We start from the raw sequence: 27,368 nt of genomic DNA on the forward strand, positions 1-27,368 counted from the left end.
AACAAAAGATTTATGGTTTCTCGTTTCAATTTACATTTTTTTCAAAAACAATTCTCGATATACTTTAACGATCTATGAAGGATCTAAAACTAAATTTTTGTTTTTAAGGAAATTCCTCTTCTGTACAGAATAATGCTTATTTAATAAACAAGACAGATATTTACATCAAAATATTAAATTATTATTTCGAAGGTATCGGTAAATTTCTTTGGTTGTTTGAAAGTAAAAAACTTAGCATCATTAAACATTTTATCTAAATTTTTTCTCAATTCTAACTCAGATTTTAATAAATAATTAGAAATCTGAAAATTTGTTTAAATCTTTCTTGGTATTTTTTCTTTATATTTGAGATTTACATCTGATGCAGGACAAAATAAAGAGATTAGTGCGATTTTAATTTTCTGATCCTTAAGCCATTAACCTGCATTTGCTTTTTGTAAATTGGCTTTTCACTTAAAAATATAATTCGATTTTGTTGACACTTTTGTGCGTGTAAAATAGTTATTTTGAGAACATTTTCCATTATTCTGAAGATTTAAACATGATTAAGCTTATTAGTTGACACATCTGTACACTGTGATGTATGAAAAATTTTGCTGTATTATAATACAAAAATCGAAAAGCGATCTATAGCGTAGACTGGTGGACATAGAACTACAAAACTAAGATAGCTTTATTTTATCAATTTAAGGTAATTACTCTTGACTAAAAGGTATATTTACGAAGAAAAGTTTTTTTCCAAAATTATAATTGAGATTTTCAAGTCGATAAAGCTATTTTTCTTCTTAACGTGTAATGTACGAATAATTTTATTTTATGTACAAAAAGTTATTGAAAAATATGCTTAAAATATTTTTAAAATTGATTAAAAATAGAAATTTAATTTATATGTTAAAAAAAGACAAAATTTCGCTTAATTCTTAATTATCAGAATTTTTAAAAAAAATATCCTATCGAGATTCACACTTTCATTTTCTAATATATATATATATATATATATATATATATATATATATATATATATATATATATATATATATATATATATATATATATATATATTAATTTGGAGCCTCATGCCAAATGGACTGGGTTATAGAGTGTCAACACACACACACACACACACACACACACACACACACACACACACACACACACACACACACACACACACACACACACACTATATATTATAAATGGTGATATGTTAATTATTTACAAAGATAAAAAAAACATTATATAAAAAATGTTAAAATCAAATAGTATAGTTGTCAGGTTTACCAGACTTAAACCGTTGCAAATTAATCTACGTGTTACGCAATTCGATTATAAAGTTGAAAAACAGCATTAAAGGCTATGAATAAAATTTTAAAAGTTACTAAAGCCATTAAGAACTTTAAAGTGTACAGACTAGGTAGAGTTTTTTTTTCAAATGTAAAAATTATGGAATATTATAAATATTAGATAGGACTTTGCTAATTATAGTAGGAGTCATGAAGTTGGGATGGGGGACTCATAAATGCTCCGAATTAGAACCTTCTGTATCTGATACGTGTTCTGAACTAGAAATTTTATTGCATAAAGAATTTACTTTCATTAAAAATCCTCCCAAACACATCAGCATTTTAAATAAAGGTTAATCTATATTAGAAGAACTTGGTACTTAATAAAGTACTGGTGGCTGTAGAAAAATTGGTTAAAAATGAATTTGGAAATCCCAAATAAAAAGACACATTTTTATTTCCAGTAAAAAAAAATTATTCATTATAACGCTGAATTAAAAAAAAAAGTAGATACGTTTGAAATATATCCCGCAATAAATGCTAGATACATCAAGATTTTTTTTTGTTTGTAGAGCAGACAATTAGAATTAGGAGTTATCATAAAAATGATAGGGTTGTAGTTGATTAATAGCTCATTTTAAGAAGAAATATTGAAAATTTTTTGTGAAAAATGAAATAATTTGATTTATTGTCAAAAAGAGATTTTGTATTTACTACACGATGCCGCAATTATTAATATATATTGTTACATTTAAAATTTTATAAATAATTATTTTAAAAATAATAAATATAAAAGTAAGCAAAACTGTTCAAAAACAAATATATGTAGAAAATGTATGAACTATATTGTGGTAAAAGCCTTTTTTACATTTAAAAATTACAAAACAATATAGAAGCATAGTTTACAATGATCACATGACTCACTTAATACTGTTGATTACTGAACTCCAAAATTGAATCATTTCTAAAATTGCTGAACTCCAAAATTGAATCATTTCTAAAATTGCTGAACTCCGAAATTGAATCATTTCTAAAATTGCTGAACTCCGAAATTGAATCATTTCTAAAATTGCTGAACTCCGAAATTGAATCATTTCTAAAATTGCTGAACTCCGAAATTGAATCATTTCTAAAATTGCTGAACTCCGAAATTGAATCATTTCTAAAATTGCTGAACTCCAAAATTGAATCATTTCTAAAATTGCTGAACTCCGAAATTGAATCATTTCTAAAATTGCTGAACTCCGAAATTGAATCATTTCTAAAATTGCTGAACTCCGAAATTGAATCATTTCTAAAATTGCTGAACTCCGAAATTGAATCATTTCTAAAATTGCTGAACTCCGAAATTGAATCATTTCTAAAATTGCTGAACTCCGAAATTGAATCATTTCTAAAATTGCTGAACTCCAAAATTGAATCATTTCTAAAATTGCTGAACTCCGAAATTGAATCATTTCTAAAATTGCTGAACTCCAAAATTGAATCATTTCTAAAATTGCTGAACTCCGAAATTGAATCATTTCTAAAATCAACATGATACGAGGTAATGCCTCTAACGACAAGTCTTCGCAGTTCAGTAATTTTCAACGCAGAATTTTTTTTTCCAAGAGTATTTTTCTCAGCCTTCAAATTATAACTGATAGTAAAATGGGTAATAACTTTTATTTTATACCATCATCATAATTTAAAATTATGTAAAAGATGCTTAAACCTTTTTAACTGGAAGATCCTGTGTGGATGTTAAAACATTAGAGACTCCATTTTCATCTAATAAAATTGTGAAACCATCACAAAATAGAAAAAATAAATAAATAAAGTAACGCATTGCTTACTGATATAAAAGAAATTTGATTTAAAATGGCAATTCAGAAACTTTAATTGAAATTCTTTGTGTCAAAAAAGTTTTCTAAACAATAATTACTTACAAACATTGAAATATCTGAAAGATGAACTCATATTTATCCGGACAAAATTTTACATGACTCCTTATGAGATTGGCATCCATGCTTCAAACACTGATTTAGCATTCCTCTAATACAGGCATTTTAAAGGCGTTGCACACACACACCTTTATTATAAGCAAAGATATAGACTACGTTCGAGATTTATTAAAGAATTGTTTATGTATACATGAGATCGATTATTTTCGTTTTGTTTAGGAACTTATTTTTATTTCTTTTATTTGACTTTTTTTCTTCAAATAGTCATATTTACTTCTTTTTATTATCTATAAATTTTCATTGGCCCTTCGATTTTCCTATTTGTCACTACATTTGAGATCCTTTATAGTTGAAATTGCTAAATTTTCCGATCAGCTTATGAAGAATTGCGATTGCGAAATGGGACCCCAAACTGGCACATTATGATGATGTTAAAGGGCGTATATTGTTATGTGACATCATTTCTTTCCGTGAGTTTTCTCAATTTTCGAAACGTGCCCTGTAGCCTTCAGATTATTTGCCAGGTTCTGGATAATTTCTTCGGAATCCTTCTTTTTTTCTGAACGTTATCTTCCTTTAAATGTCGAATCAGATTTCGACAAAGAACACGATACCCTATTCCCTACCTTTTTTTTTATCTTCCGTTCTTTTCCTGGAAACGTCGGGAGCATTTCTCCTGGGAGGTAAAAAAAAAAAATGGCAAAGAAATGGGGAGAGCAACCCGCCCAAAAGGCTCTCGAATGTCAGCTGAGTAGGAGGAGGTGTTCACTTTTTACTGTTTCGGAAAGGTTCCCCACCCTGAGGTGACTTCACCCCCAGCAACCCCTATTTATATAACCGTTCCTAAGGGGATTTGTTTCTTTTTTATTTTCTACGGAGGAGTTTTTTTTCCACGCAATCTTCCAGTTATCATTCATGAAACACCTTTCGTTCATCTTTTGTAACCTACGAATTTTTATTGATAATTTCGAGAACGGAGAATAGTATCGAATATTTATGACTTTTCCTATTTGTTCTTTTTTTCTGTTTATTTTTTCAGCACGAAAAGTTGAATAAAATCAGTCAACCATGTTTGTTTTAAGAGATTGAATATCCGGAGCTGTATTGTTTTAATATCTAATAGAATATACATTTCTTTATGTGTTGCTTTGTTGTATTGATGTGGTGTCGAATTCTTTGCAGATCTGTCATTCTGGATTGCATCCGTCTCTATAAAAATTTAGTTGATGAATAATATTTATTTTTGTATAAGCAGTGTTGAAATATTTTCGAAGCATTTCTTAGGTATATTTTGTGACTGTGTTTAGTTCTCAAAATTTATTAAAAACTATAATGACCATTAAAACTAAACTAATTATTAACTATTTACATAAAGTTCAAAAGTCTTCGGTGTTTGATACTTATTATCAAAATATATTTTATATTAAATAACATTTTTGCAAGCAGTTTTGTTTCAAAAATAAATGGATGTGTGCATTCAAGAATCAAGCCTGCAGAAACTGATTTACGTTTCCTCAAAGAATTCCTCTACTTATTTCCACGATGTAAAAATCCTTGCACTTATTAAGCATCCGAGGAAGTGAAAGCTGATTTTTCCTTCAATGTATTAACTAGTAAAATTGAATCTATTGACAAAGACATTTTATTTTCCTCCCATTTCTAGCACTCAATTTTGTTTTGAAAAGTTTTAGCAACACAATTTTATCTTTTCTAATATCTTCATCTATAATATCAATATTCTGTATCTTTTGTAATACCTTCTTATGCACTGTTATACCTATTGTAAATTAAAGAGGATTGATTACATTTTGATGCAGTATAAACAATTATATATTGATTATTTTAATTATCATGGCATTCAAAGAAATAGTGAATATTTATTCCTCTTATGGAAAATTGCAGAATCATTTAACAGCGTAAAGATAAGGACTTGTGCTATGATTAAGAGGAGAGAAATGTCTAAAGATGGGCTAGCTGGGAATGTATCATTATACCATTCTACAGTTAGCAGAATACAAATCATAAAAGCATAATGAGCATACCAAAAATTATTTAAGTGCTTCTTTTTTTCATTGTAAATATTTGTATGTAATCTAACTTTTGTTAGATTCATGGAATAAACACAAAACTTTGTATATACATTATTTACAAACTTTTATACTTTTGTACATTATTTACAAACTTTTATATTTTATATTTACAAACTTTTATAATTTTGTACATTATTTATAAACTTTTATATTTTATATTTACAAACTTTTATATTTTTGTACATTATTTATTACAAACTTTTTATTTGTAAATAATAATATCTTCATATTAAAAAAAGAGAGAGAAAAGTCAGAACCAAATAACAAATATGTTAAAATAAATAATTGAACATTCTCCAATTTTTTGTAATCAACAGTTTTAATGATAAATCGATAATAAAGAAAACTTAATATTAAAGAAGGTCAAACAATATAAAATATATTTTTAGGAGATTGTATTCTAATAGCCGTATTTATTACACTTTGCCTTTTTATTACGAATAGGATATGCGCTTTCCATTATGAACATATTTAAACTGTATATCTTTTTTTTTCTTTGCACGATTGTGAATAGCTTGGATAAATTTGCATGCAATTCATTTTTTTTCCAGACTTTTGCATTGTGCTTAGGAAACGTATGCAATGATATTAAAAACTTTGATAATGGAAAATTATACGCTTCGAAATAAAATTATGCTCATAGACGGAATCAACACCATTCAGTCCATTAACCTGATACACGCCTGCCGCCACATATATTAGCTTCAAAACTGTTTAACATATTTGGAAAAATGCCAAGTCCACAACGCGTTTCATTTTAAACAATATTTGTTTCTTGCGATCTTGAACGAACGTAGATTGTGGAGCATTTTGATAGCTTTAAACCGTATTTCTAAGCGCTACCTGCTGAATAAAATTAAACATACACGCGTTGTTAAAAGCGTTATAATATTTCAAGTTTTCGTTATTCTTTCGCTTTGTATTAAATTAACAAAATAATCCTGAATATTTAGAAGTGTTTTGATTTTAATGATTGTTGCTAAGATATTAACATAAATCCTGTATCTGCATCCAAGAATCTGCATGAATAGATTCTCCATCTAAATTATTAACAAAGGGTTTTAAGAGAATTAGTTAACTGAGAAAGGTTCCGAATTAAAACCACTTGTGGAATTTTTAAAAATAAAGAATGGTATTAAAGTAATTTCAATAAAAAAACTAGAATTTTTTTTTTAACCATGCAATTAATTTTGCATATAATATCAATTCCCAGTAAAATAAATTTTTTTTTCATTAGTAGAGAATGTTAATTAATACTTATTTATTGTATAAATGATAGTTTAATTCTTTATATAATTGAAAAGAATATTTATCACAGTTTCCTCTCCAAAAATATATTTTATATAAACAATGGAAACATCTCTACAAAGCATCTCTCAAATTTTATTAAGTAAAAGAGGAATATGCGCAACCAAGTAGAAATCTGTGATCGACCCTATGATCTGTAAATATCATAAAACCAATTTCTTTGCATCATTGGGTTATGAAAAAAATATTAATTAAATGAAAGTTGATGCTAATATAATTTTATCAGTAAATACCTGTTTTTATCAAAAGACTTTGTAATTTTTTTACAAAATACATCATTTTTTAACGAGCATCATTAATTGAAATAAAAATAGTCATTTAATTAATCAAAAATGTTTAATATTTTATAAAATTAGAATAATCTTTTTAACTTAAAAATTTTGCTACAAAAAAAAGATGCTATTACTGATGATAAATAAAGTAAAACTTTTGAAAAGTATTGGCAAACCGAAGAGCTAAATTTGAGCTTAATTCAAGCATGAATCAGTTTCGCGTCGCGATAGATTTTACGACAGTTATTTTGTCACATATATTAGCTGTCCATCGCATAGTATTAATCTGACATAAACGACTCAACAAGAAAAATTTTCTAGGCTCTAAAACTTCTATTAATCTCTTTAACGTACTAAAACTTTCGCCATCAAAAGTGAGTATTAGTTGTCGATGGCAAACTAACAAGTAGCAATCTCATAGATTGGGAAAATATCGAAGCTTTTAACAAAGGTAAAACAAGTTTCTTCGAACTTTTAAAGATACAAATTGCTTAGTTGTTTTGGGATTCCCAAAATGGACTACAAAACTTTTCTATTGCCTTTTCAAAAAAACCACAGAACTGTAACCTTCAGTAAATCTCCCGTGTTTACTCAGGGATTTTTCTTTCTTTCTTTTCTTTTAAACCGTACCAAATTGCAGCGTGTAAAAATAAACCTTTATTTCTCTAGAAGCAGTTTTCCTCACCTTTTGCTTGAATAAATATTTTCTACTTCTTTCTTTTGTCGTTTCAAATGAAAATAAAGAAAACGGTGGAGGTGGGGGAATAGTGGGGAACTTAAGGTAAGGGATAAAAAAGAGACTAAAGGATGTTCTTTAAGGAAAAGAGAAGAAAGAGAGAGAGAGAAAAAAAATTGGGCTGGTAGCCAGAACTTTCTAAATGCTGCTGTTTATCTTTTCTGTTAATCTTTTTCTTTTTTTCTTACTTTCATTGGATGGAACTAAGCCCTCAATCTGCAGTGATAAAAAGAATCTAGAAAACCGTAAATATATTTGTTAGCAATACGGTCAGTTCAATCTTATACGGCTATTTGAAATCAATAAATTTTACTTTATTCAACCATTTTGCAAATAAGTGTATATACACACTTATTTCATTTAATAAATTATTTCATTGCAAATAAGTGTATATATGCACTCATTTCACAGCCATTTTGCAAATAACTTATATATACACTTTTAAGTGTATATATACACTTAGGTAAACAACTGTATATATATATTGTTTACCTTTGCTTCAAACCAGACAATTTTTACACTTATATCGTGGAGTTACTGTGCAACTAAGTAAGAAAATAATTTATTCAGAAATAAAGTAGATGAATAAATTAAATGAAATAAAAATGCATTTGTTCCATATTTTGAGAGATTATTAATTAAATATATTTATTTCTAAAAATCATATATAACTCATAAGGTTCCAAGCTTTTAAAGAATACGAACCACTTTTTCGATATCGAATCTAAAGCGATAATTTCATCTTTGGAGCACTGGATTTTTTTTGTTGAAATTTTATCCTTGAAAGGGTTATATGTTGACAGGAGTTTACCTTAAATAATAAAGAGTAATATGAAGATAAACATAAAGAAAATATATTTTGAAAAAATATTCTTTTACGAAGGAAAAATCCCAAATTAACATTTCAAACTAAAAACAACAGTAAAAGAATTTTTCTTTGGAAAGTATAAATATCAATGGATTTCGTTATAGCTCATATTTATCGAAGGAAATATTTTAATTTTCAGGAGGTATTATTATATTGTTATTATGGAGAAGTTTGAAATACTCAGTCATTTTTATAGTGTCATGAATTGTTTTGAAGTATCATTTCATAAAAGTTTTCATATCATTTTTTATGAGACTAAGTTAATTAAAACTTATAATAGTAACTAGTTATTTTAAATAATTCAATTTATTGGATTGACATAATGCATCCACTTAATAGCAATTGGAGTAGATACAAAAATTTAATATTTAAAGAATGAAAACTGAATACAATTTTAGTTTTCACTTTTGGCATATGTTGATTGTGTAGTTTTCGATTCGTCATGACCGGGTAATCAGAATAAAATGTCTATCCCGGCTTTCTGATGATTAGTTATCATAGTATAATTCGCAATTCACATGAAGAGAGTAAGGTGGAGAAAGGCTTGACTTCAAGCTACGATAGCCAATATTCAGAGGTATCACAATATTTATTAATTACTCCGTCAAAAATCAAGCATTAGTGCTGTTCAGTTGTTGCGGAATGCCTGCATTCCAGCGCTTTATTCCCTGGACCCGGTTTGGCAACCGACTGCCGTGAATACGCGTTTGTGTTTCTTTAATATGGGTTGCTTATATTTATCATTTATATAAACTGATATGTAATAACTAGACCTCACTTGTGCACTGTTTTGTTAGTTTATTTAATTTTCGATTATGTTTAATCAAATGATTTTGTATAAAAATATTTTTAGAAGGAAATTACTTTTAATATTTGTTTTAAATATGTTTATATCCAGATATCCTTATATTTATTGAAAAATATTTTTAGAAGGAAATTACTTTTAATATTTGTTTTAAATATGTTTATATCCAGATATCCTTATATTTATTGAAAAATATTTTTTTCCAGCTTCCTTCTTCGGGGCCAGTTATCTGAAAGTTCCGCTCCAAGATGCCCAAAGCAAAACTGATATTTATCTTAGATTTCGCACTCACAGAGCTAACGCATTCCTATTCCTTGCTGCCGGATCCAGCGATTACTGTTTGGTAGTCCTCGAAAATGGCGAAATTCAGGTAATTTGAAGAAAAATCCTGTTATTAATGTCTCCCTCATTGTTCAATCAAATTTATTTTCAGGTTCTTATCTATCAAATTTAAACAAAAATAGACTTCCGACTTCAATTTTATATAATACAAATTTTCTTTTATTTACAGCAAATAAATTAAAATTATTGTTTATTTGATTTTATTTCAATCTGAAAATACTCTTTTCAGAATTTAGTTAAAAATTAAAGCAATGTTTATGGGCATTTTGTTCCTATCAAATATTTATACTTTGTCGCTTTTTACAAAATACATTTATTTGAGTGCAAATAATTGAATCCATAATTAGAACAAGATTTTAAAATTCAATTTAAGATATGTTATACTTACGAAATTAACATAATTTAATGAGGAACTTTTTGAACTTTCAGAGGAAATAAAAATCGATTATTCGAATAAAATGTTATGAAAACTTTACTGAAAAATTTCAAAATAATAAAATTACCCTCTGATATGCAATTAGAGGATAAAGTAATTTTGTTTAGAGGGTTTTTGTTAATGCTAATCGATAACGTTCGGTTACATAAAATTTAAGCAAAATTAATTTGTGTCATATTTTAAAATGTTATCTTCTCCTTATGCTATTCTTATCCTTATTCGGATTCTTATGTGGAATGAGGTATTATTTGAAAAAAATCGAAAAGAAAATATTTCTTTTTTTTTTTTTTTTTTGTAAAATGATGTTGTAAAAAAATATTTATTTTTGATTTCACATATGTGTAAATAATTTTATCTTCAAGTTTTTTACAAATATTTTAGATTTTTAGCCCTATTTCATTTTTATTATAAAAACATAAATTGTGAAATATGAATATTCTTTGTCTTTTCAAACCCTGGAATATACTATTGGAACGAGAGGATCAATGGCGTTTTCCAGTTAAGCAGACTACGATGAAAGCAGATCGATTTAAAAACTTTATTTTCTTAGTTGCAAAATAAAATAATTTGTAAAAAATGTAAATTCTAGGAATGATAAAATATTGATACATTATTAACACTTTATCAAGCAATTAATTGGTCAGTTCTAATTTAACTTATTACTTTTTAAAAACCGAACACCGTGAATATCGGGCTGTCTGGAGTCATAATATAATGTACATGTAATCAGAAATTCAATGAAATATTCTAAAATAAATCAGAAACACGTTGAAAACGTGTAGAAACGTGAAATTAAATATACCATCTGATTTAAAGAAAGGTCTCATAATGTATACTGTCTAAAGCCCCGTTCCGACGATCAGTTCCTTTATGAATATGGTCATAAATCTGCCATCTGACCCATTGTAGGACCCCTCTTCCCCCGTCTGTGGACGCCGATTAGAAGCTTCTCGCAAACTGTCAGTAAAATGTATCAAATAGACTCGGAAAACAAGTAAGGGGAAAAAAGACAAAATGCGCCAATTCTCAAGACGCGCACGGGCCGTCGGAACGGGCTTAAAGTCTTAATCCGCTAGTGGAAAAGGCTGAATCAAATTTATTTTAGTAAATTATTAAACTTTCTGTTATTTATTTTAAGTCAGTATATAATCCAGTCTACTTAATATAATTCCTCAGGTTCGAATTGTAAGCAATCAATAGTTTTAAAGAAAAGCTTGTGAAAGAGGATGATTTCTAATGTGTGATCATCTATTTTCCTTCAGCGGGCAAACTAAAATAAAGATTCAGTTTGATATCAATAGGGTGATTATTCATATAATTTTTCGAAAAGGCCTTCACCAACAATGAAAAGAAATTTTTTTACTCTCCCACTTTGAAGTTATTGTTTGCTAACCCAAAATATATTTAAAAAAACCCATTCAGAACAAAATTTTTATATTTTGAGATAAGTTTAGTTATTATTAAATAGCGATTGATTAATGCTATTAATATCAGATAGAAATGGAAAGTAATTTTTGTATTTGTGAATTGCCTCTCCATACTCTTAAAGATTATAAAAAAAAACATTTTGTTCAAAACACTTATTACTTCTCTTTCCTTGCAGTATATAAAGAAGTAAAAACATTCACACATGGAACGAAAAAACTCATTGAATTCGCAGAACTCTTTTTCCGAGAGCAAAAAGTCCCCAGTTGCAGCTTTTCGAGCCAACAGCCATTACCACATAACGATCGGGATCCGAAATAAATGCGTCATTACACCAAGTCGAGAAATTTTCCGAGCTCATTTCTAGGGTGCCAAGGCATTTATTTTTGATGCTCTATTTAATGCAAATCTGCGGCTAATTAAAAAAAGGCACAGGAAAAGCTGCGGAAAGAAAAGGTGACAAAGAGGTTTACATTTCCTTTAATGGCCGAATGAACGTTCATGCTTTTATTCTGAACAGCATTCCCTTGGCTGTCAACAAGTTAATGCAGAGTGATTTTTTTTCATAAATATTTCCTTGAGTAAACCTTAAGTTAACACTTCGTCGTAAATTTAATACCAGAGAAGCGGTTAAGTGTCATCAGCACGTACATGCAAAATTAATAAATTTCCCTTGAAACATGTAATGCTGCTTACAAACTGCGAACTTCGAGATTTTTCAACATTTAATTATACGCTCCTCATGCTCTCCTCATTATTTTGAGCGAGGAATGCCATTAATTTTAAAGCTTAAATTATAACGATACCTTCAAAAGCATTCCTTAGAAATGGTGTATTTTATTGAATTCAATATTTAAAAAATAAGTTTTTTCTTTTACCTTTCAGTATTGCCTTGAGTATTTTTCTGTTTAATTTATCTTTAAATGCTCTTCTGTCGTATGGTTTTTTTTATAATGTTATAGAACATACCATTTTAAAGAAAAATGGGTTTTACCCTATTGTATTTTTTTTGTGTGTGGAGATCAACCATCTATGTATTCTTAAAAATTTTTAAAAATATATTATAGATGGTTAAATATTAATGAGATTGCAATTTCATATGCACATAAATTGATTATCTTCTCCTTATTAGTTTAATCGTATTTAAAATTATGCCTGGAAGATAATAAAATAGTATAATTTTCAGCTATAGGTGAAGTTCTAATAGGCAATTTTTCTTCTACCTAATGCTTTGAGATTCGAATTAAAAATAAAATATCTTTAGAATATCTTTCAAAGGGAAGTACTAACAAGAATCTAGGCTATCACCTTGCTTCAGTCGGGCGATAAAATAATATAGATATACTTTTTAACGTAGATTTCATTCTCTTTAGTAAATAATAATTATTTTTTGTAATTTTTATATTGTTATTGATAAAATTCAGAATGTTTCAAAATTTTGAATGTTTTTACTTTTTATTTGATAAATGACCAACTCACTATGAAAATTGCAAAACTTTTATATCAATGACTACTATATTAAATTTACTTGAGTAATTATACATATATGTAATGATATTTTAAAATATAATTTAAGCAATTAATTTCTTAATTTTTAGCTTAATTTAGCTCATATTAATTTCATTTAAAAATATTCTCTTATTTCATGATCCCATTTAACTTTTTCAATCTAATTAATTCAACAGAAGCTTTGTAAAACTGCTGAATCAGCTAAAGACTGACACATTCCCGCAGTCCGAGTGAAAGGAGAAAATATTGCTGATATAAACAAATTCCACGAAAAGATCCCTGTGTTTCCCTTACTTGTGACTGGCATGTGTCCCTATTAAAATCTCACAGTATATATTTACTGGCATAAAATTTTCATGAGCTTTCTGTGTCGTTCTGTGTTGTGTGTTTACTAGTCGCTTCTGCTTGTACATAATGCGTACCTCCCCGGGATGAAATAAAACGACATCAAAAAATCGAAAATCTCTTCACTGTCTCTTAATTATTCCACTTGAAAAATCGAAAATTACTTCTATTCTTCTAATTCAAAATTCTTCCTTCTAATTCAAAAATTATATGCTTACATTCTATATATATATAGTTAGTTACTCGCATCATTAAATAATACTAATGATGAGGCGCTAAATTTGGTTGGCAATTATTATTGCATATTAATAGTTGTAAGAACGAGTGGCTTTTCTTATGCTATTAATATGGAATACATAATTTTACTTTTTTTGTTTAACAGGACTGAAAAATCTAAATTTATTGAAAATTGAAATTCACAAAAAATTATGTATCAGTGCGTGCTTGTTCGATGTAACGTATTTTGATATTAAGTATTTTAAATGTTTAGCATTATCAAGCTAAAAAGTAAAGAAAAAAAAAAGAAAAAGAAAACAAGTGACAGAAATACCAAAATATCTATATCACTATACATTTTATATAAAAAAATAATAATTTTCTTTGTAAAATTCATTTAACTTAATGAATAGCATGAGAATGAAACTAAATCTTGAATAGCTATATCAAGAAAAATATTCGAAATATGCTTTAAAAAGAGTAAGCTATCAGAATTTTCCAATTTCTAAATTTTGTGAAGAATTAAGACATTTCCTTATTTTCTTTTGATCAAATTGTATAAAGGAAAATAAACTCGAGTTATAATAATTGTGCAATAGCTGTCTCCGATGGTTTTAAATAACGCACGATCAAATTTTTGCTATGCTATAAAACGATTACGATTTTTGCTTAACATGGAATTGGAATAAATTTCGAAGCATTTAATTCAGAATGGAGTAATAAAGAGTTTTTCACTGTTTAATCTTATATTTTTCAAGACCAGCAGCTGTTAATTATTCCACTCGCATCTTTCTTTTGAGTATTAAAAAAAATCCTTTAAAGAAATTTTATTGTGCTCATTTATATTCAAGTAAAAATTTCACTCTTTTAAAATCATATAATGTATATTTAATTAAATGAATAAAAAACAAGCTCTTCAGAGTTGTAATGGAAATAAAAATACTCATGTATATGGAATTTGAAATAAAGGAAAAAGAAAAAAAAAATCTTTAGATCTGAACCTGATCTTTAAAATGGATTTATAATATTCCTGACAATATTTTAAAAGTCTTATGAGAATATCGTTTATAATTTTCATCATATATCTTTTAGAACACATTAAATTTTCTTTTTTTTTTCAGAGAGTTTATAAAAGATAGTGCATTTTTTATTGGTATTTTGTTGAGGATATCGAATCCCTGCGCATTTGAAAAAAGTTGCATTTCCAAGCATTGTTTCGAATATCGTTGTTCATCTTTGGAGCAGAAGAATATTTTTTTTCTATAGCATTTAAAAGTATAAATTAAAAACATTTTAATTTTCTTTTAATATTGAAAAAAAATTATCGGATAAATAACTCATTCAGCATAATACACTATTAATGAATAAAACTTTTACAATATTACATTATGAAAATATATTTTTTATGAACCACTTATATTTTTCTCTAATTGTTTCAAGTTAACTGAAATTATGAGCAGAGATGAGAAGTCCAAGCAGAGTTTTGACGATAAATTCTCTTAATTAATACAGATGTCTATTTGGTCTAAAGATGAAACGCCAGTATATGAATATTGAATGTAGGGTGGATGATAGAGTATGCTGTGACTAGGCATCTAAGAATAATTCTAAATACGTTGTATTTATTCAAACTACTATATAAACAATATGGATACTTATACAAAATTCAAATTTGCAGTCTCAAAAGCCCGTTTCGATCCAGCAAAAAAATTATGACAAATAAAATAGGGAATATAAAAATATTTGTTTTCCTGACGAAGGAAGTTAAGAAGGGAATATTTAGTTGTTGATTTCAAAAGTGACCCTGCGGTTTTCATATGATATTGAATACTTGCTTCTAATTCTCAGCTGTAGAGCTTGTTCTCGATGTGTTATCTCATAGACGTGGTCTTCTTGATCATTCTACAGCTATAACTTAATTCAGTCCAATTAAATGAAATGAATAACGTTCTCCTAGTCATTATTCATTGTATTGTAAATGCAATTTGAATGATTAAAACCTCCGCATATATTGGGTCAAGATATTCGATTTTTCTAAGAAGAATTTAAGTTGTGAGAAAATCCAATTTTTTATAACGGTTTTCTTAAAAAAAAACAACTTTAAGACATCAATTTTTTAAAATATATATTTTTCGATATCAACTGCTCAAAAAGTATCGATTTATCCATCGAACTATGTATCGTGTCACTAATGAATCGATGCTAATAATGTGAATCGTAACTAAAGTGAAACAAGATTCACGTTGCACATATTTAATCGTGATTTCCGATACCTCTCCTAATCAACACTTCGCAGCAAAAAAAAAAAAGTTCACTGCTTACATTTTATTCTTCAAACACAAAAATAGGAATTATCAACAGCGATTTTGGGCTCGTACATAGAATTATTTTTTCTGTAATTTTCGACTGAGTTGTTTGATATTCTGGGAAATCTGTTTTGTAAATATGAAAAAAAAAAAAAAAAAAAGATACGGATGTTTTTATGAGTAGAATTTGTTTGGTCTTTGGAGCAGAAGTATTATCTCCTTGGTTTCTTTTATTTTTCACATGATGTTTACCAAGATTTCCATTAATTCATTAGTTATACCTTTAAGTTAACATGCTTGCTTTTAAAAGAATATCCTTTTAAAATAATTTTTTTGTCAATTAAAATTTCAGCATTTCAAATGTTTCTGCATATGTATGAAAAAATAATTATTTCCTTTTAAGGGAGAAGTGCTTTTCTTATTCTCATTAATTTTTCCGAGTTGGGGTGCATATGTTGTTATTTTACGACACAATCTTATATACCTAGAGTTAACAAATTTAGAACAAATACATGTTTGAGGTTGGTGATATATATCTCTTAGTAATTTTTTGGAATCGAACCTAGAAGTTTATTGTACCTGGATTAAAAATTAACTGTTTTCAGTTTCAAATCGCTTTCGATATTTAATTTATTACTGTATTTAAGTTTAAATAAAATGTAAAGTTGAGTAAATGAGTTCTGAAAGGTAAGTGGTCGACAACCCTCTTTTGTTGGACGATACAGGACCCACTTAAACACTATCTGTAGCTACAAATAGGCCACCATTCAAGTCGGGATTATTATTTTTTATCAGTAATTTATCATTTAGAAATCATTAGGAATGAGAGAAATTTTTCATTTCAAAAGAATACAAATTTGAAAGCAAATGGAAGAAACATATTCAGCTGGAAATTCAAAGAAAGGGAGTTCATTATTGAGGAAAATTGAGTGATTGCACAATTAGCAAAATTAAGAGAATCAATATTAAAGATTAAGGTTTTAAAAGATTAAAACACGGTCAGTTTTCTAGGAATATTTGTTATGTTAACGAGGCATAATAACAGGGAAGTATATTTCTTACAGTAGCTTTTGCATTAGAAAGAAAATGTGAAATCATACTTAAAGAAGAAGGAGGATTGATGCCTATGTTTAGTTTTTTCTATTATTACAGCTCTAAACATTTCCAGGCAATACGCTGCATACAAATATAAAAATGTATACAATTTGAAAAGAGGTATCAAAGATTTTTCCAATTAATCTTCTACTCTGTCGCTCGCTTTAAAGAAACCCAATAACTGACCCTAACAGTGCTGGCAGAAGCCCTAACTCCTTTCTTCGCCTTTTATTCCCCATTCTTATGGGTTTGATGGCTATCGAGTTTAGATTGAATCAAGTGCTTGATTGTATCGATTTCCAGTTGAGTTTTCAATTGAATCGATTCCTCGATAATGCTGTTTGATGTTTTCTGTATCAGTGTTCTGTATCAGGTTTAGAGCAATGCAATGAAGTGCATCGTATTGAGGCTGATACAGGCAAGAAAAGTAAAAGGAAAAGGATAGACGTTTGGAACGATGCTACATGAAATTATCTGAGATTCATATGATTTGAACATGCTTTTTTCTTTTATTTCTTTTTTTCCTAAAAATATTTTTGCTTATTGAATATTGTTCCTAAGAATTTAAATTCAATTGCTTTGATAATTTGTTATTTAATTTTTTATCTTAATTATTTTTTATTTCAAACCAATGATTTTCCAAGTCAGAAGACTTCAGAAAAAAAATCTGTAGTTTTAGAAATACACTTATTCTAAATATGATTTTTCATTAACTTTTCAGTCTATATTTGTTCCTTACATCACATTTTGTATTGATTTCCTACATCACATTTTATATTGATTTCCTACATCACAATTTGTATTGATTCAAATTATCTAATAATTTTTTCGAAATAACCGAAACCAGCAACAATTTTCAGAAACTGTATTTTATTGCAGTGAGCTGACACTGCTGAGAAAGTAAAGTGTATTTACTATAATTTAACTTTTGGACATTTATATACATCCACAAGATAGATAAAAAAATAAAAAAAATAAACACCATATCTACATTTTTAAACTATTGTACCATCTTTCATAAACAAGTTTACATTCCCTTATGCTTGAAAATAGTAGTTTATACATTATTAAGTAATTTTTAATCTCTTTTTATGGTTATAATTAATTAATATAAGTCTTATTAGTTCTAATCAGTTAATTTACAAAATGTGAAAAAATTCAAAATATATATTTGAGTTCAAAATTCTTATAAATGTAGAACATTGGATTCTTCTATGACTTTTAAGCCTGAAATTTTAAATGCTGGATTTGAAAGAAATCGTCATATTAAAAATATGAAAGATAATGCTGATTTTTTTACATTTGGGAAGAAATGTAATATTTAAAATTTTATATATCGACACTAACGAAACTAAATTTTCAAAAAAACGTAAATAATTTTATTATGTGAAAGAATGATAGTATTATTTGAACATTAAATTAAATTGTGAAGTGCTGAGTCACCGAACGTGTAATGCATTTCAAATTCGAGCATCATTCCATTTATTGAAGATAATGAATTGGAAGAAAGAAGGCGCGAATATTTTTTGTACGAGACGTAAATTAAGCAAAGCTTCGAATTAAGTTTACCCAAATTAAAATCTCGCATACGGTTTACATTTAATCGAATAAAAACAATATAAAATCAATAGATAATATATAACTAAAAGAAAAGTCGATAAAAATAATAAAACCCAGATGCTTCGAAAAACATAAATATTTCCTTTAAAGATTTATTCCGATGCTGATAGTTTGTCATCGCCCAATCCTAAACAGAGTTCATAGTTGACGATAGCGTGTTGGTAGACGGGGTGAGGTTAGGTGTCACTACTCTTTAAACAATTTAAGTGAAGTTGTTTGTTTGTTTATTTCTTATGGCATTTGCCACTGACAAGCCCGCTGTTACGAAGACAGCGATTTAAGCCTGAGGGGAACGTCTCTTATTTTTTATAGCAGCGCCAACTAGGGCCAAGAGTACGACTTTGCCACTCACGCATCATTCATTCGCTTGCACAACCCCTTTTTACAGGAGGGCACATTCACACATCTCACAGATAGAACAACAGAAGAACAACCATGCCCAAACCGGGACTCGAACCCGTGACGCCCAGATCACGGGGAAGACGCGCTACCCCTATGCCAGGACGCCGGCTTAAGTGAAGTGGTTTCTCACTCATTTCCAATATGACCTTTTTTCCATGAAGCGTTTCTTCATAGAAGGTCTCTATTGATGTTTTCAGGATACTCATGTGTGTATGTCCGTTTCAGTCTCTTTTGTCCTTTCGTTTCCCAAAGTCCTTATCAGCCGCTTTATTTTCAGCAATTCGAATGTGTGTTTATGGGATTTTGTAATCTATTTTTCACTCATTGCTTGATTTGCTAAGAAACTGAAATTCTATATATGTTTACGATGACATTATACTATATTTGCAGAACTTAATATCAGTTAATGAATACTTAATTCAAATATCTACTTCGTACCAGTGAAACAATACATCTGAAAATTAATGAATAGGAAAGAAAAATACATGTTTTTTACTGTTTAGCACATTAATAAAAGTTTTTGTTTTGCAATTTTTTAAATTAATATTATTAAAAATATCTTTCTGTAAATACCCGTGTCATGGAATTATAGAGAGGTTTAATTTATCTACAGCTAATGGACAAAAGCTGCAAAACTGAACTATTTTAGTCATTTAAAAACCATTTTGTACTTTAAATAGTTTTACTTGATATTTAGTAACATAAAAGTTTCTTACTTTTATTTAGTAATTACATTAGGTATTGCTTTTATTCAATTGTGCTCAATGAAATCGAGGTAGATGAATTGTTATAACTTTTTAGATATTCTGGAATAATAGGTATCCTTAAATTATGTTATTCTTTTTACGAATAAGCGAATTGTATTAGTGTGTGTGAGAGAGAGTGAGTGAGTGAGAGTTAGAAAGAGAGAGAGAGAGAGAGAGTTAAAAGCAGAAATTGCATTCCTAGTTGCAAATTTAAAAACATTCGTTTGCTAAAAAAGAATACATTTTTATCCAAAGATGTAAATGTTAAAAAATAATCAGTTCTATGAAGCATACGGAGTTTTTTAATTTGTGAGAACCGTTTTATTAGAAAGCGTGGTCACTGATGCATCAATTTTGGCGTCAAGCCAGGCGATTTTTTTACTAACAAATTTTGCTGGCAAACTTTCTTTTATCATTTTTTCTCTTTGATGTAAAAGAAAAGAATATACGGTTTGATTGGCATATTGGTGATAAAACTTGACTGCATAAAATGCAACCAAAGAGAAAAAAAAAATATTATAATTGAAATTTAAGTGGATGAAAACAACATCTGTTTCTTTTTATTAAACTTCAGAAATAGCTTTTCTAATTGCGATGTACGAGCATTTAAGTAAGAAAAAAAAATTAAATATTAAAGTAAAACATTAAAATTCTAAAACTGAGGAATAAATGAGACAAAATTATTTTATCAGAAAAAAAAAATTCTTGTAAATCAAATTCGCGTTATTATTATAGCCAGTGACAACTGAAGATGACTTAATGGTTGAAGCTAATTTCATTAGCATTGATATTGTGCAACATTTTAATGATATTTTACAACATTCTGAATGTTGTACAATGTCATATATATTTAGTAGTAATATTTTAAAGTATTTTTCATTACAGTATAACTCTACCTCATCGGGGGTACCTCTGATATGGGAATGAGAAGTACCTCCATATAAGTATGCAATTCGCGCTTGTCGGATGTTTATAGTAATGATGTGGGGCTAAACTTCCTCAATACCAATGTTAGCATGAAACGTCTTAGTGGATGGTGGGCGTATGGGTTGTATCATAGTAGGGTTCATTTTGCGTTCACCTCAGTGCCTGACAATGCTGTCATAACGACCAGTCTTCATATTACTCCAGCGCTCAGGTATGGTGGATATTGTTCGTTTTGGGGTTACAGTAGAACTCCAGTTAAATTAATTTAAACGAATTAAAAGCAAATTGAAGCTAATCGCATATATAGAAAATTAAGGTTATAGAATAAATATCAGAAGTAAAGTAAAAAACATGTTAGATTACTGCAGATCTTTCTCCTATAGACTTGATTTCATTGATATCACATTATTTTAAAAGTAACTGCAACGTTTTATGTTTATGAAAGGTATAAAATTATTACATTACAGAATATTAAAAGAAGATTAGTTTGTCATTTTGCGAGTTGTTTTTACCATCCGTTCAAAGATTTGAGTTGTGAAATCCTGCAAGTCAGCCAAAAAATCAATAAAATCATTGTAAAAATGTAAATACATACTATATTTGCAGAAGATTCAATATTTCTGCATTAATGAATACTAAAAGAAGACTTGGAATTTTTTTTTGCTTGGATTCGAAAATTATGTTTGATATCCTATTAAAGCTTTGAATTTCATAATCCATTCCCAATAGTCTTGCATAAATCCTACAAATCAGTTAAACAATCAATAAAATTATTGTTAAATTATTAATTCTCATAAATCTATGCTAATTGTTTGCATATTCTACTGAAAATATAAAAGCAGGAAATTTTGTATTTGATGAAGTTCGGATAATTTTGTAAAATTTCTTTAACCATCTCAAGGACACTGGTAACTATATGTTTCTGTTTCTTTAAATTAGATTTATTTTTCAATTAAATTAAAAATTGTAAAATTGAAGTGAAAAAATATTCAAAAGATCGAGCTTAAAGGACATAGCTTATTTATTATGAAAAGAAATAATAATATACGAATTATTTCATTTTAATATTAACATAATTATAAAAATCACGAAATATAAATAAGTATTCTAGTGAATTAAGCACTATGGGCATATTGATTTAGCATCCTTAGATTAAATATCTTATCGATAAAAAGATTATAGGTTATTACTCAAGACCAAATTACCTACTTGTATCTAAGGCTATGCAGCATATTTATAGAACTGAAATATCTGAAGTAAATATCTAGAGCTTGTGAATTTTTGAATTTTGAACATTAACAGCAATAGCGATTTAATAAAAAATAATTACTTAGATATTTTTTTAATATATCATATTTTAAAATCGACTAAAAATTATAAAATAATTTCTCCTAGTCCCATACAAATTGTCCTAAAATTTCTGTTTCTTAATGATTAAAATTGTAAAATTTATACGGAATAGACAAAAAGAGAGAGAGAGAGAGAGAGAATATTGCTTTGCCGTCCAGATCAAAGTTATGTTTGGAAGTTCAAGTCTCTAACTCATCGGAAAGTTAATTTAATACCGATTGTAAAATTTGCAACAAACATATAAATAAATAAATAAAAATAAAAAAACAAGTTGATAAAAAACGTGTCTAAAAAAGTCATTAGAATCGTCTGAATTCGGACATTTTTTTAAACAGAAATATTTTATTCTTAACAGAAATTGAATATAAAACTCCATGATGTTATATATAAAACAGTTAATAAAATCGATCCAGATCAATAAACAAGACGCTAGAGAAGTAATTTCGATTTGCGTCCCAAGTGAAGGTTGAAATTAAAATTAAGGAACCTTCACGGCCTTCTTATTAGCATAACTGTCGACACACACATGCTGAAATATTTTTACGCTTTCAAGAGTGAGATAAAGTAAAAAATGGTTTTCGTGTCTTTACAAGTGCTTGAGAGGGATAAGAACAAAATAAGCGCATTAAAGTTAAGCTTATGCTGCTACAATAAGGGTAAAAAAATAAAAAAAATAAAAAGAAAAAAGAAAAACATGCACCCAAAATTTGCCACCTCATTTTCTGCATCATTTCCAGCAGCTGACATAATGTTTTATTTTTTTTTAAAAAAAGGCGGAATAAAACGTTTTTTGACATTACTAGTTTCAGAATATATTAAAGTAAATGTTAACATGCAAATTTAAAGCATTTTATATTTAAATATACTGGTCTACATTACTTCATGCGTACAGGGTTTTAAGTTCTGAATCGATTTGGTTGCTGTTTTTAGTGTTTAAAACCTTAGGTGAAAAACTTTTCCATTAAGGTGGTAAATGGAAATGCAATTTTTTTTTAATGTTTTCAATAGACATTTTTTTATATGTTCCTTCAAAAGAGAGCAAAATTATGTTTCTGCCAAAATGTTCATATATTCAGTAAAACGTGACGTGAAGATAAATGCGAGCCCCGAATGTCATCTGTCTGTCATTTAGTTTGTTGTTGGGTTTAAACATTTTTGAAATTTGTAGAAAAGTACATTAGGCTGTTTTTCTTAAAAAATAATCTAAGTTTTTATCCAGAAACTATAATAACTGCAAACTGTAATTACTTTACCAAGTTTTTCCCTATTTGACTATTGTATACTTGGTCGTGAGCAACATTTAGGATCTTTAAAAATGGAACTTAATCATCTTAAGAATGTTAGATCCAGAAGGCTGAAGTCAACGAAGAGAAAAGAATGCTTCACACATGCAAAGTGTATAAATGAATTTGAAGGAAAGATAGGCGAAATGTTAGAAGAATGCTGAAATCTGTTAAATTTCAGAATTGACTGCTAAACTCAGGTTGGATTTTCAAATTTTTTTGGAACATAGAAAAATATGAAAATTTAAGTTGGTTGCGGAGAAATAAAAAAGTTTCAATAATATTATAGTTTTTTTTTAATTTCTCATAAATTACCTTTCTTGTTGAGGGGCGTTATTGTCCAATTTCGTTTTATAAATTAGCGAAACGTATCCAAATCTTGTCTTAATACAGTATGTCTCCAGTTAATTGAAATAGACTCCGCCGATAACACATAGTTCTTAAGTCATAGGCTATATATATATATATATATATATATATCAGCACTTATAATAATTGTAATCGTGATGCAATCTCTACATATTGCCAATCCAACAAATAACGTCTTTTCAATATGTGGTGGTGTAAGTTGAATAAATGAAGTGAAATGGACTGACGCTATTAAACAGCTGGTAACGAATATTGTAAATACCCAAAAAATAATCTAAACTTAAAAATGTAATTTTATTTACATCTGTATTTTTTTTATAGTACAAGGCGGCGTCAAACTTAGGTGTCGTCGTCGTGTAAATGTCTAATGAGCATCTTTATGCTATGACGATATATGTGGAAAGTGGCTGATGGTTAACACTTGAAATGAAGTCTAATTAACATAAAAACGGTAAAAAATATTGTAAATACCCAAAAAACAATCTAAACTTAAAAATTTAATTTTATCTACATCTCTATTTTTTTATAGTGCAAAGCGGCGTCAAACTTAGGTGTCGTCGTCGTGTAAATGTCTAATGATCACCTTTATGCTATGACGATATTTGTGGAAAGGGGCTGATGGTTAACACTTGAAATGAAGTTTAATTAACATAAAAACGGCATGAAGAATGTTGGAAATGTTAATAAAATGTATAAAGAAATATAATGTTTGTAAAGGAATGAATTAAATTCTTTAAAACAGTGTAGCTTAATATTTTCAAACGGCAAATACATTTTCCTCAAAATTTGGTAAGCATTTCATGCCGAAGTTGTATATATATTTTTATATATAGCTTTGATTTTCATTAGTTATTCACTCAAGTGCTTGGCATAAATTGAGTTGTTCATTCTTGTTCAGTCTATTGAAGTCAGAAATATTTCCCAAAATTTTAAAGAATTTAATGGAGGAGAATGTAAAGATAGGAGATATCCTCTTTCACTTAAAAAACCAATATCGTAATACCTAAGATTTTAAATAAATTATTTACTTTAAATTTCACTTCTTCGTCCTCTATAAATTTATGTTGTAATCTTAAATGATTGCTTTTTTGATTTTTCAAGTTCTTAAGGTTTCGTGGGTTTCAAAAATCAACATCTAAATAATATTTTGGTTCTTTACTATCTGTGAGTGCACCATTGAAACCATTCAGATCTATATTCTTTCAGAAAACAATTTAATTTATTCAAATTTCAAGCGCTTGAGAAATATTAAAACTTTTTTTTGAAGAATATTGATATCAATATTAACTTTGTTTAGCATATTTTGTACCTAAAATTACCGTACATATGGATTTAAATTTTAGAATATTTTTTCCCTAAAGATGTGACCTAATTTTTAAGTTGTGTTATCAATTTTTTATGTTTATTTTAAAGACGACATCAAAAATCTCTCCCAATTGGAATTTTAAAGGATTATCACGTATCTCTGGATCGACTACTTTGTTTCTGAGAAAGATTTCAATGTTAATTGTGAAAACAAAATACCGCACAAATTATTACGATTGCCACAGTTAGCAGCAAATGCATATTAAGGGATAACCTATTTATCGACCGCATCTACTCTTATATACGCATTGGCATCATATGTTTAATAATAATTAGGTTAAATAATAATTAAAAAAACAATGCTATGTAAAAGCTAAGCTACAATACATATCGCAAGAAAAACAATATCCATTAAAATTTAATTTGAGCATATTTATTAGCGCCTAGGGCTTTTATTTTATTTTTACATTAAATTTTTTGATACATTTTTTGTTTGATTTTTTGCTTACTAATAAGAGTATATTTTCATTAACTTCTTTTTATTTTCCATGTGCGAAATATACAAAAAGAAAATATTGTAACCGTCAAAATATTCGAACTTATAATTTTATTGAATTTTGTATTTCAGACTTTCGTGAGCTCTGTTAAATTCATTTTTAGAATTAAGTCTATCTGTCTTCTTTATCATACAATACAGATTGTTATTTAGAATTAAGGCAGTTGGAATTAAATTGTATCACGTTCACAACACAACAATTTAAACCAGAAAGTTCAAATTTGATCATTTCAAATTGTTTAATTTGTATAAAAGTTTGAATGAAATCTGTGTAAGAATATTCTATCTGTCTGTATGTCCGCATGCATGTGAATGTGGCGACATAAAATGTATAGAATTGGATGTAATTTAATATATAATTTCATCATTAGAATAGTAAATTATTAATTAAAACAGCTAAAAAAGAATCACATGCTCAGTTTTCTACAGTATATACCATGAAGCATAACTAACACCCATACCTTGTCACAAGAGAAATTGGAGGAAAGGAGAACTTCTCTTTGCAGACTTCGGATTTTCTTCTACTCCACAACCAAAAATATAATCCAAGGAGTAGACTTAAATAAAAAGAAGAGCCAAAAAGAAGGTGTTGTTTGAATGTACGAGAAAGTCGAAAGAGCACTCTCAGCCTCGTGTATATTTATTATTTACTGGAAAGTTATAATCCTTTTTGGAGAATGATATACTATGTATATTCTTTACTGCATTTCAAATAACTTAATATGCATAACTTATAAGAAATATTCTTTTTATTCCAGGTTCGCATCAACTTGGGAGCAGGAGAAGCTGTCTTATCTTCCACCCCAGGACTCAGTCTGAACGATCTTTTATGGCATGAATTGGAGCTGCATCGCACCGATGCCGATCTGACGCTGGTAATTGATAGCATCCACGACACCTACCTTGATATCCCAGGTCGTTTCTTCGAATTAAATGTCAAGTACGGAGTCTTTATCGGGGGTGTTGGCGGATTCAGCGAATTGTTTCTGGGCAACATTCCGAATTTCCGCGGTTGTATAGACGATGTCCTATTCAATGGCCATGACATTCTTAAGATGGCGGCAGCTTCTTCCTTGACTGATGAACACAATGTTTTTTCCGTGACTTGGAATTGCAGTGATGAATTTGATGCTTTGTCTAATCAACCAATAAGCTTTGTTGAAAAAGGTAAGCGATATGATGCTGATATAAATTCTTATCAACTGGGTTAGATATTAATGTATTATTTTTGTGCGTGTGAGACGGCGTAAAACTTTTTTTTATTGGCAGTCGAAAATTGAACTTTTTCTAATATTTGGTTTTTCTATTTTTTTAAAAAGTCTGACAGAATTTTATAAGTGAAAGGGACTAAAAATAACCAGGAATATATCATAGATCTTTGTTAAATAACTTGATTTGCCAAAATTTGATATGAAGAGCTATCTTTGAGAAGAAAGGAGAGATTATTGGAAAAAAAAATTCAAAAACTAAATAAAAAAAGTAACTAAGTAAAATAAAAAATAAATTATCGAAAATAGTTTTTGAAACACATTTTAATTATTATAATTAAAAATGGAAATTATGTCTGTTTTAATTATTTTAATTTTTTAATTTTTTTAAATATATTTATTCTTTCAATATTACTATAAATATTATGGAATATTGAAAGTAGCGTTTCTCAAATTCATCAACAATCCATTCGTATATTAAATCAAAACTTAATTAAATCGATTGTTTAATTTATAATTAAGGTCTAAAGCAAGTATATAAGCAGTATATTGCCATCGAGAATAAATGTAAAAAATTTTTGAAACTTCAGCAAATCAACAAATGGATGAAAATGTATTAGAAA

The 27,368-nt window shown here is 28.1% G+C and overlaps 1 protein-coding gene across 1 annotated transcript in view; it reads left to right on the forward strand.

The window, feature by feature from the left end:
• The window catches only part of LOC129961965 (chondroitin sulfate proteoglycan 4-like), a 162,916-nt gene that overhangs the window by 118,329 nt on the left and 17,219 nt on the right, over positions 1–27,368 (forward strand). Inside the window, exons 2-3 of the mRNA XM_056075614.1 lie at positions 9,512–9,675; positions 26,296–26,704. Of these exons, the coding sequence (XP_055931589.1) occupies positions 9,512–9,675; positions 26,296–26,704 (573 nt within the window). The remainder of the gene's footprint in view (positions 1–9,511; positions 9,676–26,295; positions 26,705–27,368) is intronic.

The sequence above is a fragment of the Argiope bruennichi genome, chromosome 2 (genome assembly GCF_947563725.1).
Source record: "Argiope bruennichi chromosome 2, qqArgBrue1.1, whole genome shotgun sequence".
NCBI classification, from domain to species: Eukaryota; Metazoa; Arthropoda; class Arachnida; order Araneae; family Araneidae; genus Argiope; species Argiope bruennichi.